Genomic DNA, 21,451 nt, shown 5'->3' with positions numbered 1-21,451 from the left:
AAACCTGTACAATGTAAAAGTACTGATGAATGAATTTGGGGTTGCCATGATATTTGTACTATTTATTTATAAAAATATTCATCTGAATGCATTTTAATATTACTGTAATTTTCAGATAAAAAAGTCCATTACAGTTAATACAACATTCAGTAGTTGAAAGGATATTAAACTTGAGTACACCCAGCCTATGGTTGAAAGTAATATTTCATATCCATTTTTAAAAGCACATAACGTAACATATTGGTTAATTTAAATTCAATATATTTTTAAATTTTAAAAAATTAGCAACAAACCATTCAACAATATTTCATACTGTTTATTACAAATATTTCATACAAAATGTAACACTGGCACCAGATTCATGACACCATGGTTTGTAAAGATATATTGCACATGCTAAAAGCATAAAATATACAGACAAAACTACAAAACATTAGATATTGGCTTTTTAAAATGTATGTCACTGCATTACAAACACGGATAGTTGCATTTAATACACACCCAAGATTGTCACCATTTTAAAACATCCTTCTCAATAACACTGACTTAAGGTTTGCTTTGTGTAATAAGAAAATGTATAAATTCCTATACAAATTTAGCATATTAATTTTATGTCAACGCAAATGTTTTTTTTTTAAAAAAACGACAAAGTCATAAAGCTTTGAAACGAAAACATATAGGTATTATATTGCTTCAGTATGACTCAAATGAAGGAAAAACATGTTCACAATAGTAGATATCCAGCATACACAAATATAAAAAGGCACTCTAAAAGTTTCTTACATTAGGAAACTCAGGTGCATTATCAAGTTTCTAAACAGAGAAGACAAGAAATTGAATGTACTCAATTCATAGTTAAATACAAAGGTTTGCTATAATAGTACCAAAACACAACATGGTGCCCTTTTAGTAGTGATACAGATATCCCCTGAGCTAGTTTATCTTAACACTTGAAACAATACAGATCAGCAAGGGGGTAAGTGCCATGCATTGTAACCTGGCAGCTGAAGTTTCACATGAATGGAGAACAAGCTGCTAACAGAGAACCATAACTATAGAGAAGTGCATGCGTTATTACTCACCTTCTAGATCATGCTTCTCAATCTTTATCAAATCAACACCACGGATGTCAGTAGAATAGAGTGCTTATCTTTTGACAAAAGCTAATCAAACAAATCAAAACAGGCCATAACTGACATTTATTACTATCGTTAAAATACAGTACCTTATCTGCTACTAAACCGTATTGCCATTTAGAGAAGAAAGCGATTGGAATGGAATCCATAGTCCAGTGACACTTACTGCAAATTTCCCATTTTAATTAAGATGGTTTTATTACTCTTTTACATGAAAGTAATACATATAAAAGAGATAGATAAGCATATATTTGGAAAAGATGGCCCTACAAATGAATATAGGTCTATTCAGAAACAAATTATTTTAAGTTCAAAAGATTGTATAGCCGGGGATTTTAGCCATATTGTCTTTTCAAGGCAGTAGGCTGGGATTGTTGATAGGACAGAAAGGCATAATGTAGTCTAAACTCAGGAACTCAGAACTATATTCTATTATATTTCTATATAGCTGTGCAGAGGATTTTAGCATAAAGTGTTGAAAAATGTATTTATAGAAGTCACTATCAAATTATTTGGGTGAGGAGATTATTGTACTGTGAATGATTCCAATGCTGTAGAAGATTTCTGTTTGTGTGGTGGATTGTCCTTTGACCTCTGTTCCCCAAATTTACTTTCCCCCTACCCTCCTGATGTTTTGTGGAGGCTGCGGTGGTGTGTGTATGTGTGTATTTATTGGTGACTAGCTTGATATGATCAGCCAAGAAGAAGGAAGAAGAAAATGAGACTTTTTACTCAATTCTACATGGAACATTGGCGTTTTGTTTCAAGTGATGTTTAATAATATTTAGTACTGTTCTAGAGAACTCACTTCAGTTATAAAACATTGCAGTACTAAGAAAGAAAACGTATAGATTTGTAAGTGTAGTTTGATTTCCCTGACTGTTTGGTGATCCTTTTTTTATTTTTGGTCATTCTGTTTATTTCATGTCTTCCTTCATAGCTATACCATTATAATCAAATGCACTGCTTTTCTTTTTTTGAAAAAAAAAAAAACATAACAGCAAACTATTGTTAATAGATGATAAGTAGGCTCCAGATGACTCACAACTATGAGGGCATCTCCATGCAACCACTGTTGTCATTCTATAAACTCAGAATTATTCGGCATCAACCTGTTATAGTCCTGACCTCAGCTGCTGAAAACCCCACATGAGTTGATTAACTTTCTTTCTAATGGACCAACAGGAAAGTACCAAAAATGACATTCAGATTGTTTCCCCACCTCCTCAATTTCCTTCCATGCTTTCCTTTTCTAGAAAAGCAGAAAAAGAGAAAAAATGAGAGACAGTGGAAAAAAAACATGCACAAGAATGTAAGGCCTTATAGCTGGAGCTGCAAAGCCACATTTCTACAACACTAAAGCCTGGCAAAAGGACATGATATGATAGTGCTATGGAAGCTTAGGAGTTATGGGAAAATGTGAGGTGAGAGTTCCCACCCACAAGAATACAGCCTGTTCCCAAGCTCTAATGTGAAAAGTGGAAAATTAGGGAATTCTCTGGGGCTACAGCTGAGCTCTGCTACCTAATAAAAATCATAATGTGAAATTATAGAGTGTGGGTCCAATGCATGAAACCTCTCGGTTCTTCTATATCAGAATTTATTAAAGTGTGGTCTTAGGGGCCTTGAGTGGGGGGTGTCCCCTCAAGTCTATAAAATCAAAATTATTTGCCCACCTGGATTGAAAAACAATACAGTATTAAAATCCCATCAACAATCATGAGAAGCAAGAGTGTCAATTTTAATTCTTAATATAGTAAAGATAGATAAATATAGTCCATTCAGCCAAAAGTTCTTTTGGAGTCTTCCATGATTTTCAAAAGAGGGAAGAGATCCTGAGATATTTAAAAAAAAAAAAAACCACTGTTCTATGCCAAAAGATTTTAACACAGAGAAATTACTCAACATTAGCCTTTTCTTCTTAAAGCACATTTAGAACATACAGTAATCTCTCACTTCCTGAAATGCTGTATAATTGGGCTACTATGCTCTATAAAGTATTCTAATTATTGGTTCATTAATAAAGTTTGTGACTTGTTCAGCCCTGGGTGATATCCAAGTGAAATTTTTGCTGAACAGTCAAGAAAATAAAGTGATCTTTCTACATTTTCCTCATTTCTTTCATTTCCTTTTCTTTTAAAAAAAAAATCAACTACCATGTAAAACTACTTTTTATAAATGATTAAGATCTTTCTCCTGGGAAGCATCCATAGATTCACTGCAAAACTTTAATTGTGGGTTTTAAGGAACATCCAGTAGTCCTCAGAATTTAACAAACACCTTAAAATCCACGACAGGATTTAACATCCTCCATATTTAATAGGAATCAAGGCAATAACTACTGAGGGCCCCTATATTATAGTTCCTAGTCATGTACAAATATCATTTAAAAATACATATATGCTAATATTGTAATTTCAAAATGTGAGCATAAATATTGCCTTTTTCTTAAAAACTCGTAATTACCATTTTGTATTTTAGAGGTCCGTAACAATTTATACACACTTGCGTTCTTAAGAAAAATAGTCTCTTTTTATTTTATCCTTGCTACAGAATGCAAATTGTAGGATGAAAAACTTCTCTAAGATCTGGTTGAAAGTCTATATCATGATGGAGAATTTTGTTAATAATCATGGATCAAATTGGAAAACAACTGGAGAATATTTTATTACCCTAAATCACGGGTGTCAAACCTGCGGCATCACCTTGTCGTCACGTGATGTATCAAGACTCCTCCCCCTTTGCTAAAATGGGTGGGCATGGCCAGCACATGACGCATCTGGCCCGCGAGCCGTGAGATTGACACCCCTGCCCTAAATTCAAATAGAGCTTGGGGTAGTAAATGTTCCTAGAATAGAAGTGCCTAACTTTGTGCTTATTTATATTGTGGGAGAAAATTTAATTTCTGATATGTTAATCAGTAGTTGGGACAAAAAAAATCAGTCATGTGGCAGAAAGATCAATTGATTCATGGGGATATTTCTGATCCTAGTTTTTCTTTTGGTATTTTGCTGGGAATTTTTCCTCTCAATACACTGGCTGGGAGTTAAAAAAAGGAACAACTGAGAGTTTCAGTCAGTGTACTGTTAGTGGTACCTTTTCGTTAAAGGCATTTTTGTTTGCGAGTGTAACTACAAAATGGCTGAAAACTGAGGAACATTGTCACCTGTCTGAGAATGAAGAGTCCCCTACGAGGATTACATTTTAGATATGTGCAAAGCATTTTGAATTTGTAACACTTCTTCAAATACTGGTACAGCGCCGTACAGAACAGTTTCAGTGAAATCAGCACAATATTGTGCAGACACAGTTGTTTCAAATTGGAAATGTTTCATAACGTCCATTACAATGCAAGATGTCTGGTTTCTATTTTTTTTGCAATGTATAGCCCAGAATGAAAATACATTTGACTTAGATAAAGGTGCAGTCTCAAGATGGAAGTTTTTCCCGGCAAATCTTGTTTATAGAAGCAAAGAGAAACTTCGTTATGTTTTACTGATCATCCAAGAATAAATTCACATATTCTGTCTTTAACGTACTTTGACATATAGCAATGAGTGGTTATGTTAAATTATTTCAAATATCTGTGTAGAATAGATAATAAAGCAGCAGATAGTCTACTATCTGTTCTGTTTCAGTTTTTTTTTAAAGTATTTTGCTTCCATAAACAAGGAAGGACACATCCCCCTTGATTCCACAATTCTCCTTTAGAACATTGACAAATTTTCACCACCATCCTTTTAAAGACTAAATCACACATTATTTTTTTCCTTTATATGTTTTCCTCTGCTCTGCCAACAAATAGTATGCAATATACGCCTCCACTGCATTTGACAAAATATGCATGAAACTATTCCCAGCTGGCTGCATAAGAGCTGAAAATGATAACTCTGTGCATTTGTTCCATCAAACCCAGCCTACTAAATTTGCTTAAATTCATAGCTAGTAACACATTATAGAATTAAGAAGGAGGACAAACCATGGTCAATTTTTTCTGGGCACTTGTTTCATTTCAAATAAATATAAACACATTTAACATTACAAGTACGAACACTAGTCTGGAAAAATAAACTGTGATCAACACATCATCATCATTGGTTACAAATGTCAAAGTATCTACTTAGAAATAACCCAAGACTCTTAATTCCAGAAAACACTATTTGTGCATTGGTGATTAGAAAAGTTACTTGATTTTTTTTTTCCCCCCTTGCATTATTAAAAAAATAATAAAGTCTTCTGAAGCCTTTTGGTCCTCGTGGTATAAGCTGGTTAGTTCTTTATATTTTAAGAGTCTCACTCTTCTTTCTGTACACCTTTCTCGGGCGAGGAAAAGGGTCCGTTTGACCTAGAAGCTTTGGCAGAAGGAGTAGATATTCGTAATGCAAATGTTTAAAAAGTAAATTGATGCCAACTGTTTAGTACAGTTCCCTTCTGTATGATTACTTAACTTTTCCACTTTATGTTTTGGTTTTGTCTCCTGTTTGCATCTTAGCACAGCAATGATAAATATGAAGGACTGTAATCTATCTCGTTGTATACTTCCCAAAAAAAGTCAGACAACGCGTATGATAAAAATCACATTACACATAAAGATAACAAAAAGTCAATTCAAATGAGCAGGGTGAAACATTTAGGTGCATTAGGCATTATATTTAGGACTGGTTTTTTTCCTAAAACAAATAATTGCTAGACAGCACAGGTAAGACAAGTTCCCAAGGATCCGTACTTGGAGAGTGCAAATAAAGCATGCATGCTTGTGCTGAATGGTAACAAAAATAAGGCAAATCTCATCTGCCTTTACAATAATCTCTTTGCTGCAGCCGCAGGTGGGTATGTTGTGATGAGGCAAACAAGATTTAGATCCTAATGATTTTAAATTGCAAATGGAAGCAGCAAATACCTATTGTTTTAAAACACCTATTGGGTATACACTGTGATGAATTTAGAAGTCTGGATTGCCACAGAAAATGGTGGTGTTGGCGGTATTTGTTCAAACCCAAATCAAACTATGTGGCTTTACCTTTGGTTTTTATAACAAAAGTACCTAAAAATGAAGACTATATATCTATACAAGAGATACTAGATATGGGAAGGTCTTCTGACAATCCAGAAGCACCCTACTTGAATAATGACTTTATATCAGCAGTTTAATATAGCTAACATATTAATATAGACATAACAGTTCCCTGTTTACTTGTGCTGTCAAAACAGAAAAAGGCAGCTTCTTTTTTCTGCATATAATAGGAGGTAGAGACTTCCAGGGGAGCCCTTAGAATTTATGGAAAGCACAGTAGTGCTGGAAGCAAAACATTATCTAGAGTGCACTAAAAAAAACAACAAAATCCTTAAATTTTCTAAAAGGCTCTATTTAATTGCAAATTTTAGTCTTTGCTGTTCTCAATTCATAAATGAAGGTGAGGTGAAATCCAGGTGTTTCTAAAGAAAATTTCAGATTAAATGCAAATGCAATCAAGGAAGGGGCACTGAATGTTAAAAAGTCAAAAGGTTTCGGAATCGGAATCATTGTCATTGTATCCATTTTCTGTTCCTTCATCATTCATTAAGGTTTTACTATATGAGTCAAGAGGGTTGCTCATATTGGAGCTATTGCAGAGAAGAGTCCTACTCAAGTGGTCTTTTTTAAAAGAAACGAAGTTGAGCGGCGTCATTGTACTGGAAGGAGAAAAAGGCATCATGGTAGCCAAAATGAGTGCCAGGCAGTCAGCTACGTCTTTGTTAGGAGCGCAAGCCAGGGCTGGTGTATGACCTGGGCACAAATGCAGACAAAGCCATGGTTAGTACTAAGGGAACTAGGAAAAGATCTGAGCATTCCTTGGATACATCTCCAGATGAACTCACAGCTAGGAGATGTATGTTTAGTCACCATCACAGCAGACAAAGCCAGGGTTACTTTAAAATTAGACATGCTGGGAAGGTACATAATTCACAAAGTGGTTCTCATAACAAGCACTACTTAATAAAAAGCAAAAAGGCAACTTAAATTATCCACAAAATGAAATAAAAACAGGTAAGACCATGGTCCTGGAGGACAACGTGAATCAATATGAGCCAAGACACTGTTAGACTTAAGTCACAAGATAGAGGTTCATGTAAGAGTTATTCCGAGAGCAATAGCTTTCACTCAAAAGAAACTGGGCGATATTTAAGAAAACAAATTAGTAATATAGATTATTGCATTTTTACAAAAAAAAAAAAATCTGATTAGCATTAATGTAGCGGATGATTAATTCTGCAATATTTTAGATGAGAAAGTTAAATAAATAATCAAAATATTCAATTTAGCTAAATTCAATCATGTTTATTAAAATGTGACAGCCGAGTCTCTCTCTGTAGGACAAGCAATGTGCTCTTTACTATATATTGGATATTAAGATAGGGAAATCTTCTCTCGTAGGGAAAATGAAAAGTAGGTGGCCTCTTAAGAAAATAGTTAGTTCTTTCCTTCTGCTTATATGTTTCTAAAATATCAGGGAAGCTTGTTGGATATTCCATGACAAACAGCATCACAGGAATTGGATGTCAACACACACCACACACACACACACACACACACACACACACACACACACACACACACACACAGAGTCTTTTTTAAAAGCCTCTTCATAAGTTCTGCACTGTGCAATGAGAAGAAGGCTTGATATCTTTCCACATAGAAGAGAAATAAATATTAACAACAACAGGAACAGCAACAATCTATAGAAAAAGACATTGGTATTTTTTTTTCTGCATAGGCAATACTTTCCTTAGTTTAAACACAGTGCAAATGAGACTAGTTTCCCTATTAGGTCATTCCATAGATTCAGAAATTGAAATCAAAAGTTTTCACTTCTGTTCTTGGTTAAATGTAGCTTTCTAAAGCAATGTTTAATATTAGTTTAATATTAATATTAATATTAGTTTAATATTAATATTAGTTTAATATTAGTTACTTTTGCTGAAGCAGATGAACTTTTCAGAATTCCTTGTTGCTAGACAGGAAATAGGAAGACTACTCAGTGGTAGGGGGAGAATAGGTTCATTACATTTCACTAACCGAATGAATGAAGACTAAACACAAATGTTATGGGCCAATTATTGTCGATATCCCAATAATTATTGTGGTGCACTAAATGCTAGATTGTCTATTTAAGATATGATATTTTAAAAAAATCACAGCTTTTAGCAAACCATCAACGTGCTATGAAAGTGCAAAAGAGATGTTCATAAACTACATATTGGCTAACACCCCTTCCCCGCGAATACACCTACTATTAGTGGATTGCCTTTTATACACACACACACGTAATATGGAAATTGATATGGTACTTCAGTAGTGGGTCGCCAATTTTGTTACTATCGGTTCAGGCACACTCCCATGTGTGTGTGTGAGACACTTCTGCGCTTGCACAGAAGCATCCAGGTAGGTGGACGAAGCCTCCCACCGCTGCTACTACCAGTTCGGCCGATCCTGGCCGAACCGGCAGCAAACCACCTCTGCTGTACTATTACTAATAATTTATTTAGAATATGGATTTCCATGCAGCATTGTTATTTAATGGATGTTTTCTATCTGCTATGAAAATAAAGGGAAGCTTCAGAAGACTTCTGAAGCCATACAGATGCAATTTCATTTTAATTCAAACACTGTATCTGTATAAATAAATGGCTCAAAACCATTTTCCAAGCAAGAGTAGCAGCACTAGATATATATCACACAATCAGAGGAACAAGTGTGCATGTGTAATGTCTAGTGGAATACATGCCTTGTGTTGGATGCTTATTAGCTGCTTGCTGACTTTCCGAACCATTTTGCCTGTGAGGCTTTCACATACAGTATGTTAAATGAGGATATAGTTAAAAATTAGGTTATAGGCTTTGCATTCTTCCATAAAATGAATACATTTAAAATGCAGCCCTCTTCCAAGAGTTCTGATGCCTTTATAAAACTAGAAAATTTTAAGTTTTGTTACTTTACACAAGGCATTGTTAACAAAACGTTGCAGGTGAAATAATAATGGGACTTGTTTTTATATAATAGTTTATTAATAGAACTGTGTTTGTGATAACACAAATTCTATTTTTGCAATTTGGAAATTAATAACCACTGTCAGCAAGCTTACAAATATTTTAGAAACACATATTCATATGTAATGAATAATGGCTGCTAATTTGTTGTTCATAAATTATAATATGAATATCTTCACTTACCATTTTCATCTACTGCCTGTACACATGCCCCCTTTGCTAACAATTCCTCAACTACCATCTTCAAGCCATTCTGTGCAGCAATATGAAGAGGTCTAGAAAATGTAATGTCTAGATTCAGTAGGTTTGATGTATTTCAAAAAGTCTATTAATAATACTATGCAGTTTGTTCAAGTGCTTAACTACATTGAAACACTCTGAACTCTGGTTGCAAACTGCAAAAGTATAAATTATGTAACACTTTACTTTTATCAAAATTGTTAAATAAAAATACATAGTTAATTAAAATTATACTCACGTTTGCAATGCATTGTTTTTTGCATTAATAAGGCTCGGTTCTTGTATCTTGTCAAGTATCAACAAGGCACATTTTTCATGACCCTGGAAAACAAACACACACTATATCTTAACTATATTTGGAACATTCTGGAACACATATGTTTTTAAATCTGACTTTAGTTAATTATTAAGGAAAGTCTAGCACAGTGTTTCTCAACCTTGGCAACTTGAAGATGTCCGGACTTCAACTCCCCAGAATTCCCCAGCCAGCGAATGCGAATGCTGGCTGGGGAATTCTGGGAGTTGAAGTCCGGACATCTTCAAGTTGCCAAGGTTGAGAAACACTGGCTCTAGCAGATGTGAGAACAGAGATTTCCATCTGAAAACTTTGGAAATGCATTAAGATGAAAGAATGAGATGCTTTTATTGAAATGTATTTATTAGTTTATTAGAATTTTTCATTCCTTCTAATGGTAGAACTTGTAGCCTGTCTAAATTTCCCTCGTCTGCCAGTGATGTACTGTGGGTGGGGGTTGGGGAGACAAACAAGCTACAAGTTCTACAGTAGAAGGAATGAAAAATACTGAAAGGCCACCTAATTTGTCCAAGCTTCCTAAATGCATACCGCTATTGTTATTGCATACCTCTTAAGTCACCTGCCCCTTGTTTTCTACTTAGCCAAAGTCAACACACTGCATATGGGGGTTGGGGTGGGAATACAATCAGTTACAGCAAATCATAATATTCAAGCAAAGGGAAAATGATATAAACTGTTCTTCAGGTTGAGAGAGTTTTCCTTGCTCTGTAAGGTTCCTCTGTTACCATTCCTACTGTTGACTGACTCAGTAATGTCTGACTGAAAGAAAACCCAAGAATTGTAAAAATACTGCTATAAAGCTGGATTGCTGTTGTTTTTTTTAAAATTCACTTTACCTTACTTTATCTTATTTAAAATATCTCTTTTGGCACTCATCTTAAACACAATTCACAACAATAAAACAAATAGCCATACAATCATAATCATAAAACCATAAAATCAAATAACAGGAATTCCCTAAGATAAGACAGAGTAATTATTGCTCACTGTTTGCAGGATTATTTCCCTTAAGAATATAATAGTGAAGACTCACAGGAGCTGCTAAGTAAATATATAAAAAAACTATATTCTAAACTTTTATCACTTGTTTACATCTTACACCAATAGAACATTCAATTTTAAAAATGCAGTATTATAGGGATCTTTCAAACTGTTAGCAGACAAGTCAATCTTTTTCAAAATCTGCCATTCTGTTCTTCTTTATTTCTTTTAGCCTCACTTCACTACCCCAGACACCGAATAATTCATAACCAAGAGGAAGAGTAATTATCATTGGATTGTTTTAAATCTCTCCATTTTTCTTACTGTCATTTTTATTAATACAAAATTTGGAAGTACCCCAGGATTCTGGTGATATTTAACTACCACTGATTACTAGGAAAATAATTTGCTATTAAAATGTGCAACGCATAATATGGATGTCAGTTCTTGTGGGGATCAATCAGTATGGCACAAGATTGTTGAATTTCAGTATTGCCATTTCCAGGGCATAGAATATACAGGTAGTCCTCATCCTCCAGTTGCCTTGTTTAATGACCACTCAAGTTACAAGTGGTATACAAGTTTTACAACCAATCCTCACTTTTACAACTTTCTCATCATATGGTCATGTGATCACCAGTTGAGGTCTTTGCAACTGGCTTGTAACAAGAAGAGTTAATTATGTTTAAGTTTACTTTATTGTCATTGCACCTCGTACAATGAAATTAAATGCCATCGTCAATGTACATTATACATAAAACATAAAACATAAACACACATCCTTCACATTCTATCTGTACAATTGAATTGAAAACCCTGTAATATTGCATTAATATTGCACTATACAGTAGAATTCAATATAGTTACTGCTCTGGGATAGAAGCTGTTTTTCAGCCTATTTGTCTTCGTTTTTATTGGCCTGTATGATCTGCCAGATGATAATAGTTCAAAAAAAGGGTGCCTAGGATGAGATGGACCTTTGAGAATGTATTGAACTTTCTTAAGGCAGCAGGAGCTATAAAACTCTTCAAAGGAGGGTAGAGGGCAACCAGTGATCCTCTGGGCAATCATGTTAACCCTCTGGAGCGCTGTCCTATCTGCCACCGTGCAATTGGCAAACCTTACACCGGTGCAGTAAGTTAAAATGTGGCACGACAAAACCGCGCTCGTCAAAATAGCGGTGATTAAACCGCGTCACTAAAGCCGTGACGTCATCACCACGCGTCATCACCGCCGCGACAACAGCGCGGTGACAGAAGGGCGTTCTACATGCTTCGTTCTTTGCCTCTGTACCTCCAAAGGTAGCCCTCCTCCTCCAGCTGACAGCGGCAGCAGGCACGGGGCAAAGTGGGCTGCCCAGCAGCAGCAGCCCGCGGGAAGGGTCCAGCTCAGCCGCGGGGGGCAGCAGGAAGCCCACGGGGGGCCCAAGCGGGGCTGCCGATGCCGCCCACCCTGCCTCTTCCTCCGGGGGAAGTGGCGGTGGCGGAGGACGCGGCAGCGGCGGCGGCTGAGGCTCTCCCGGGGCCGGCAAAGCGGGGCAAGTTGAGGAAGAAGAGGGCAGCCTGCCTCCGCCGGGCAAGCCCATTTCATGTAATGATCATGGCACTTAGGGACAATTACCAGTCCCTGTTGTGATTGCTAAGTAAGCACTACCTGAACAAACAATAAAAATGTACTTTTTTAAAATGAGAAAGGGCAAATTCTGTTAAATGTTTTGATGAGGATTTATTTTAACCAAACTGTTTCCTCATCATAGTTTCATTTAGTTTTGTGCATTGTATTTTAATATAAAGATTTATCACATTCATGAAATACATATATTGAAACTAGTATGTATTGGTTGCTGCAAGTCATATGATATATTAAAAAACTATATAACCATACACTTTGTACTAACCCTGATTCATGCAGCGCTTAATTTACCCATTAATTATTTACTCTCTAATGTAAGTGTCAACATCTGACATATTTTGCACACTTCTGAGGACATGCTCACACAAACAGAACCAAACACAAATTTAAACATACTTTACTGCTAGCCAAGTGCAATGATGTATTCAAGTCATTATCCATCAAGGTTAGATCAGCCTTAGCACTGTTCACCAAAAAATCTAAAATACCAAAAAAACAAAATATTCCATAAATTTACATCCATAACACAAGTTCAAGTATCTTCAGACTCTTCAGATGAAAGTTTACACAATAAATTAATAAGAAAAATAAAATTGTAGTAAAAGAGATCAAAGCAAAATTCAATAAAGTTGCAACATAAAGCAATGTTTCCCCCCAAATTATTTAAAAAGCACAGTGTAGTTATTCTAATTTTCCTTCTTAACTGATCTTCTGTAACATGAAAAATGCTGGAAGAAACTGTAGGAAAGGTAGGATCACAAATGGTGAATGATATTGTCTGGATCATGATTCTGTGGCTTCTTCCCCAAACCCCCAAAACTTTAACCTTACTCTGTCTACTGTTGATCTCACCCCATTCCTAAGAGGTCTGTAAAGGGCATGCATAAGCGCACCAGCGTGCCTATCGTCCTTATCCTAATGTTCCCTTTTATTCGTATCCATTTCAGGTATTCATAATCATGTTTATCCTTATATCTGTTATCCAATGCATGCTTGATTAAATAATAAATGAATGAATGAATGAATGAATGAATGAATGAATGAATGAATGAATGAATGAATAAATAAATAAATAAATAAATAAATAAATAAATAAAATGCTTGTTCCAGGATGTCACCTTGGGTTAGAATGATGAATGGGCTCCGGGTGTTATGAGAAATATCGATGGAGGGTTTTCATCACTATTTCTTTTGCTAGGGTTATTTGGTACTGAATTTTGTTAAGCTGTCCAAAGTCATTTGGAGTGGGCAGCTTACAAATTCAGTTGCTCAAACGATCAATTTTTATTTCATATTTCATGTTTTTTTTAAAAAAAAATCTGAATTCTGAACATCCATAAGCCTGTATGGTAAACAAATAGCGTGACATAATTTCTTCTAAATTATTTTAGAGAGAAATTTATTTATTTATTTATGCAATTAATTAATTAATTACATTTATTTGCCACCCTTCTCATTTCAAAGCAACTTTGGGAGAGTTACGCCTTTAAAAGCATTAAAAGCATAAAAGATACATCTCTATAACAATAAAAATGGACATTACAATGAAAAATAGAGTTATAGTTAAAAGATGGGAAGGGAAGGAACAGGTTGTACAGAGGGGGAGGTGATGAGCCTGTTAATTCATCAACCATCTACAGTATGATGTTCTCCCACTGGTGTCCAAGCCATCTGGCATAGCCAGATTTTCAGGATCTTGCAAAGTTCAGAAGGATGAGAGCCCATCTTACTTCAGGGATAAGATGTTCCAAAGGACAGGAACAATTGCAGAGAAGGCTCTTCTCCTGGACCCCATCAGCTGGAATTCCTTGACTGATGGGGTCTGCAGCATGCCTCCTTTGCCGATGTGGATGGCGCAGGCCAGCCCCAATGGGTGAGACAGTTCCTCAATAAACTGAACCCATGCAGGGCTTTAAAAGTAATAACCAACATCTTGAATTGCACCCAGAAGCAAACTAACAGACAATGCAGCTTGGTATAACACGGGCCCCTCTCGGGGTGCCAAGAACTACCCATAGTGCTGCACTGTGCACCAGTTGAAGCTTCTGAATTTCTTCAAGGGTAGCTCCATGTAGAGTGCATTGCAGTAGTCCAGACTAGAGATGACCAGGGAATGACTCTTTAACATTTCGTTGCTACTATTCCAAAATAATAAAGTAACATTCTTATATTACTGATGTTTCCCTCATCTGTTCTTTCCTAATAGCATACTACAGAGGATGGGAATTTTATATTCTACATTACTCAGAGGATCACTTGATAATGAATAATTAAAATTGTATTTAAGAATGACATTATATGAAAAGTTTCTCTTTTAAAAGGTAGCATATTTATTAAAGACAGGCAAGTAGATAGGGAATTTTAAGATGCTCAACTGCTGATATACCATATTTTTCGGCCTATAAGACATACTTCTCCACCCCCAAAAGTTGGTGGAAATGTCTGTGGGTCTTACAGAGCAAATGTTGCCAAAGTCCCACCCACCTACTGGCCCCCACTCTTCGGCCTCTGCCTCCCAGCAATTTGCCTCCTTGCAACTAACAGCCTGGTCAGCTTCAGCACAGCCTGATTTAGCATGAGCAACTGATTGGTGGTTGGATCAGCCTCCTGGAATACAGCTGAACAACTGTTCCAGGCTGTAGGGATCGCCAGCACCCAACACCGCTGCCCATCGCAGCCTCTGTGCGCCCCATTTTCAGGCTCCATGCACCCCGTTTTCATACTTTGTGCATCCCATTTTCATCCGGTTCCAAGCGGCGTGGATCGCTGATTGGTGGCAATGGCGCAGGAGTGGGTTCCTGCCGGTTCTAACCGGTTCGGTAGAAGAGATTCCACAAATCTACCATGTGGTTTAGAACCCGTTCCACCAGTGGAACAGTACCGGAACGCCTGCCCCGGCACCCTCGCTCACTCGCTCCCCCCAGCCCATCCGGTCACCGCTTGTTCGCTCGCTTCCTCCACCCGTCCACACTATGCTAGCCCCGCCCACCGCTCAGAGTGGCTGGAGTCGCCCCGCCCACCTCTAACAGCCCAATTAAAAGCGTGGCACGAACGGCCCACTTACCTCTGTCGCGCCATTGCTTGCTGATCATGTCCTCGCTTCGCTTCACCTTCACTGCTGCTATTGCTGCTTCCCTCAGGTAAACAACTAAGCGCAAGGGGCAGCGTCGGCAGCGAGAGGCTAGGGTATACCAGCCCATGGCTTTCACGAAGGAAGGCGTTCCTTCGGGAAAGCCGTGGCCTTGCGTATGCCGCATGGCTGAAAGGAGTTTGGGGGGTGGCGGTGGCGGTATGCGAGACGGGCCTTTGCGAAGGAAAGGCTTCCTTTGAGAAAGCCGCGGCCTCGCATACACCACGTGGCCGAAAGGAGGTTGGGGTAGGTGGTGGCGGCAGGCTGCGGTACGCGAGACCGGGGCCTTCGCAAAGGAAAGCCTTCCTTCGTGAAAGCTGTGGCCTCGTGTACGCTATGTGGCTGAAAGGAGGTTGGGGGGTGGGCGGTGGTGGCGGGAAGCCAGCTGCAGCGGCCTGCAGCGTCTCTGCGCTCTTGGCAAGTCCAGGGATCCTTTGGGGCCTTCATTCCAGACGATCCCCGAGCTCGTTTAGACCGCAGGCCCGTGTGGCGCTCGGCTGAGGCCTTCCTTGCAACCCCTCACACCCAGTCCACAGCCTCGCCTGGTTGGCTAAGCCTGCCAGGCAGCGGGCCTAGCTGACTGGGTTGTATCTTGTCCCTTCAGTCCAGCTTAACTGCTGCCTCGTCGCCTGCATGCTCCCTGCATCCATCACATTGGAGAGCTGCTGATTCTGCCTTCTGGTAAGTGATCTGTTTTTTTTTTCTTTATGCTTTTAATGTTTTATTTATAAAGAATATTTTATTTATTGTTTATAGAATATTTTTAATGGTTTTATCTTAATTTATTATGTATAGAATATTTTAAATGGTTTTATTTTAATTTATTGTGGATAGAATATTTTTTAAAGAGACAGACCATTTTACAAAATATTCTATCCACAATAAATTAAAATAAACCATTTAAAAATATTCTATACACAATACTTTTAAATGTGTTGTGTATAGAATATTTTTAAATGGTTTTATTTGGTACATGGTTTGGGAGATGTGTGTGTTTCTGTAGTGAATTCACTACAGAAATAAACATAAAATCTCGCAAAGCTGCCTTGCACCAACCTGGCCTGCCCATAGAAAAGCAGCCACTTTGAGACACATAAAATTTATAACATTTTTTTTTGCTCTTCTATGGGCAGGCCAGGTTGGTGCAAGGCAGCTTTGCGAGATTTTGTGTGTTTCTGTGTGATACCTGGTTGTTGAGGTAATTGTGAGGTGGTTGCTTCTTGCAGCAATAACCAAGTGACTCCATGGCTGTTTTCATATGTTGAGTTGTGCTGCTCTGTGAGCTCCTGCAGCTTGATGGGTTTTGCTGGTTTCTGATTGCTCTGTTTTTGTTTTCCTATTTTCCTGCGTTACTCTTGGTCCCAGTTCTTTTGTCTTTCCTATCCTGGGGATTATTATTGCCAGGAAACAGGGAGCCAGGCAAGCTATTTGTCTTAATGGGTGTATTTAAATTTTACCTTTCAGATGGTGTTTTGTCTTGTGATTTCTGGTTCTGTGAGCTTCCTGGCACTGTCATTTATAACTTCCCACAATGCCTTGGTGGTTTTTATTCCAGTGGCTTTGTCTTTCCTGTCCTTAGGATTAGGGGAAAAACTGGTTTCATCTGCAGTCTTTTGTGGGAAAACTGCTATTCTTTTGGTCTTTTCCTGGCGCTGTCATAGTTTGGGTGTGTAATGTCCCGCAGTTATCTACACATTAATAATGATCAAGTACTAATAATATTTCCTTATACATTTTAGTGACCTTTCCTTACATAATTGGTGTTTTCTTTCATACTTTTAGATTTCTAATTTCTGTTTCTGTTAGTTAGCCATTGATAAAACAAACTCCACGTGAAAAAATATTCGAAGCCACCTTGATTTAATTGTCAATTTATTCATTCCTGCACATTCTAATGTTTATTCATTTTCATATCTTTGTTTTTTCACTGTTGTGCAAACACAATTCCAGCAGCTGTTAACATGTGTAAAATTAAATATGTATTGTATTCTCTTTGAAATACCCAACAAAATATTATTGGTTTTAAATCCATATCTTGCTTTACAATTGCTTCTAACCATGACACCACTAACTCTTGAATAGCTACTTGGTCCAACCTAAGTACTGAACCTAATTCATTTATTCCTGTTTTTTGAACTGAGGAATAAATGTCAGAAAAAGAAATCTGTATTGCTTTGTGAATCTACCTATGACATTCATTCTTGATCTAACTTCTTAGATGAAAAACTATATCTTTCCTGTTTGTTGGGGGACATCCTTCCTGAAAAGACTGTACATTGTTGGGTGAAAACAGAGGTCCCTTCTGTTACCTGTAGTGTAGACCTCAGCTTACAACCACAATCAAGTCCAATATTGTTTTATTTCTTTTGCAGTTAGTATTATTTAACAGGATGAAGAGGCAACAGAGTATGACCGCTAGGACAGTCATCTTTCCTATGTAAGTAGCTGTTTTATTGCTTTGTGTGCTGTTTTCATCCTTAATGTGGTAGTGCATGCAATTAAAGTCTTCCTTTCTGTGTCTCTTTGTGCAGGCCATTCATTGGAGCAAGGTGGCCAGTCGGTGATGTTGAAGACACACAAAAGGACAGTCATCTTCCTTTTCTATTATTTTGTGTGCTTGTTTCATGCTAATGTAGTGTATGCAATTGAAGAGATCATTTGTGTGTCTCTTCTTTGTGCAGGCTATTCATTGGAGCAAGGTGGTCAGTGATATTAAAGACTGGCAAGGACAGTCATCTTCCTTCTGTAAGTAGCAGTTTTATTGTTTTGTGTGCTTGTTTCATTCTAATGCAGTGCATGCAAATTGAAGAGTTCATTTCTGTCTCTTCTTTGTGCAGGCCATTCACTGGAGCAAGTGTGGTCAGTGATGTAGAAGACCGGCAAGGACAGTCATCTTCCTTCTGTAAGTAGCTCTTTTATTGTTTTGTGTACTTATTTCAATCTTATTTAAGTAGTAAGTTCACAAAATGATAAATTTCCTTTTTTATATCTTCTTTTTGTAGATCATTCATTGGGGCAAAGAATTCAGTGACATCATCTTGGCCACTCCCACCTGCTCACATGACTGCCAAGCCACTCCCACTGGTCACATGGCCAGCAAGCCATATCCACAAAACAGGCCACACCTACAGAAGAGGTTCTAAAAAAATTTGAAACCCACCACTGCAACAGCGGTGATGATTCCCGTAGCCTAGAACAGCTGATCAGCGGTATTCCGAGAGGTCAATCCAACAGCCAATCAGCTGCTCATGCTAAATCAGGCTGTTCCTGAAGCTGACCAGGCTATTTGCTGTAAGGAGGCAAATTGCTGAGAGGCAGATTTTTTTTTCTTGTCTTCCTCCTCTAAAGCTAATGTGCATCTTATAGTCTGGAACGTCTTATAGTTAAAAAAAATACGGTATTTATATTGCAAGGAATTTGTTGAAAATATAGGAAGTAAAACCAGACGAGATAGTCTACAATAAATGGGTGCTGGATAAATGAATGCGGCCTGTCTACAAAAGTGAATGGCCAGTATGAAAATACATTGAACAGACTGGTCATATAGAAAAAAATAATACAATTGAATTGCAAAAGAAATATCTAAAGAAATAGATATTGGAATGAAATGAAAAGAAGGAGAAAATAGAGAAAGATATAGCTGGATAGAATTAAGGAGATCCTTAATTGAGCCAAGGTGGCGCAGTGGTTAAAAGCAGCACTGCAGGCTACTGCTAGATCAGCAGGTCAGCGGTTCAAATCTCACCGGCTCAGGGTTGACTCAGCCTTCCATCCTTCCGAGGTGGGTAAAAATGAGGACCCAGATTGTTGGGGGCAATATGCTGACTCTCTGTAAACCGCTTAGAGAGACCTGAAAGGCCTATGAAGCGGTATATAAGTCTACTGCTATTGCTATTGCTATTAAAAAAAAAGAGATGGAAAGTTTAAAGATTTTATTTGAAGTGATGTGTAGGTAGAAGCAAGGATAGAAAGATATGGAAAAGTACAGAGATATCTAGCCAGTGCAGACTAGATTTACTTAGATTTTCTTTTCTTTTCACTTATTTGTAACCTTCTACGCACTACTTCTCAACTTTTTTTGTGCTTTGCTTAATGTTGCTTATTCTGTAAAGGAATACCATAATGCACATATCTGTGTGTGGAGGGTATGTGGGTGAATGCATGCACGCTTCTGAACAGTGCATCAGCAAATTCTTCCTTTGTGCTTTATTTACAGAATCAGAGTAGTTGCTCAAACCTGCTGATATATTTTCTTTTCTTACAAACAGGTTATCACTTTTTCTTTTTCTTTTGTTTTCCCTCTAACTCCTAGCAGGTTCTCTCCTATCTTCTGCCTTTCTGTCTTGCCCTTTTCTTCTACTCTACTATCTAGTCAGCAAAGATAGGAAGTTTGAAAGATCTGCAGACATCATAAACAGAAGCAATACACTTTTTCTTACCTAACAAATAGACCTATATAACGACATCAAGTTATGTTCAGTTCCTAGGAAGCAATTCCTTACCTACAGTCCCTATATGGCCCTTTTCAGCAGCGATGGTAAGTGGAGTTTTCCCTGAATTATCTGCCGCATTTACTTGTGCATTGTGACTTAAAAGTAGCTGCAAGCATTCCACGTGATCAGCAAAGGCTGCTGCATGGAGTGGAGTCCTAGGGGGGAAAAAATGGAACATAGAAACATTTGACTAATTGAGTGATTTATTATTCCCATCGTTTATTTTTATTTACTTCTAATTCATCTCTTAATCTAATATTTCAGGAAAATATTATCGTTTAGAATAATAAAGTATTATTCACAGGTAAAAACAAAGTTCAGCACAGAACACAAGCCAGAAAAATCAGGGATGCTCAATAGCAACATAAATCTGATTTCTTCAAATCTTAAAGAAAAGCGGTAGATATTTAATAATTACTTAAAAGGAGACAAGTGTAAGCCTTATAAAATAAAAGGCACATGAATTTCCTAGAGCAAGGAACCACAACAGACAAAGCTTTATTATAAAATGTATGTGAATAATTTTTTATGAAGGCAGTCAATACTTGGTTTTAGCTGAGTTGAGCACTAATTATCGAACAGTATCACGTGCCATCACTCTGCTGAACACCTAATTCCCACAGTGCTGTTTTAGACTAAAGATGTTTTACCCATGTAGTAGGCTGTATTGCTATTAAGTTTAAATTTAAGTTTAAGTTTTATTTTATTTATATGCCGCCCTATTCCCTAAAAGGGACTCAGGGCGGCGAACAACTTAAACGGGAAGGGGAAACATACAAGTACAAAATACACATATTAAAATGACCAACAACCACACCTGTCGAGAGGGGAGGGGAGCTCATCAACCCCAGGCCTGCCGACACAGCCAGGTTTTAATGGCTTTTCAGAAAGCAGGGAGAGAGGTGAGGGTCCGAATCTCCGCGGGGAGTTCGTTCCAAAGGGCCGGAGCTGCAACAGAGAAGGCCCTCCCCCGGGTCGTAGCCAGATGGCATTGGCTGGTGGATGGAACCCGGAGGAGGTCGGCCCTGTGCGATTTAATGGGTCTTTGGGAGGTAATTGGCAGCAGGTGGTCTCTCAAGTACCCAGGTCCAATACCATGAAGGGCTTTATAAGTAATAACTATTATCCTTCTCATCCTCTCATATTTTCATTTTTCATTCTTTCTCATCTTTTCATCTTTCCTACTATCTTCTCCTATTGGTATCTTATGATTTATTACTTGTTGTTTGTATCTTATGATCAAGTGGTGGGATTCAATCAGTTTGCACCACTTCAGAACTGGTTATTAACTTTCTGAGCAGTTTGGCAAACTGGTTGTTGGAAGAAGTCATTAGGGCAGAGAACCGATTGTTAAATTACTTGAATCCCACCTTTGCTTATGATTAATGATTCTAATTATGATTTATGACCTATGCCCTATCACTTTGTTGTATGATTGAGAGGTTATGCACTGGAGACACATTCCTGTGTCCAATCACACTTGGCCAATAATTTT

General features: G+C 37.6%; 1 protein-coding gene across 6 annotated transcripts in view; it reads right to left on the bottom strand.

Moving 5' to 3' along the window:
• Positions 1–295: 295 nt before the first annotated feature.
• Positions 296–21,451, bottom strand: part of ANKRD44 (ankyrin repeat domain 44) — a 170,232-nt gene continuing 149,076 nt past the window's right edge. For 4 of the 6 annotated variants that reach the window (XM_087707555.1, XM_087707561.1, XM_087707548.1 and 1 more), the window contains 5 exons: positions 19,966–20,111; positions 12,730–12,812; positions 9,643–9,725; positions 9,348–9,439; positions 296–6,903 (listed from right to left, as the gene is read on the bottom strand). In XM_087707555.1, coding sequence (XP_087563681.1) covers positions 6,635–6,903; positions 9,348–9,439; positions 9,643–9,725; positions 12,730–12,812; positions 19,966–20,111 — 673 coding nt within the window. In that variant the 3' untranslated portion in view covers positions 296–6,634. The remainder of the gene's footprint in view (positions 6,904–9,347; positions 9,440–9,642; positions 9,726–12,729; positions 12,813–19,965; positions 20,112–21,451) is intronic. The other 2 variants (XM_087707588.1, XM_087707579.1) reach the window with 1 other exon arrangement.

This window comes from Thamnophis sirtalis, unplaced genomic scaffold (genome assembly GCF_051295495.1).
Source record: "Thamnophis sirtalis isolate CommonGarterSnake01/CBP01778 unplaced genomic scaffold, rThaSir2_p1.2 scaffold_1, whole genome shotgun sequence".
Lineage (NCBI taxonomy): Eukaryota > Metazoa > Chordata > Lepidosauria > Squamata > Natricidae > Thamnophis > Thamnophis sirtalis.
The sequence above is the reverse complement of the archived record's forward strand: the minus strand, read 5'-3'. Positions and strand labels throughout refer to the sequence as shown.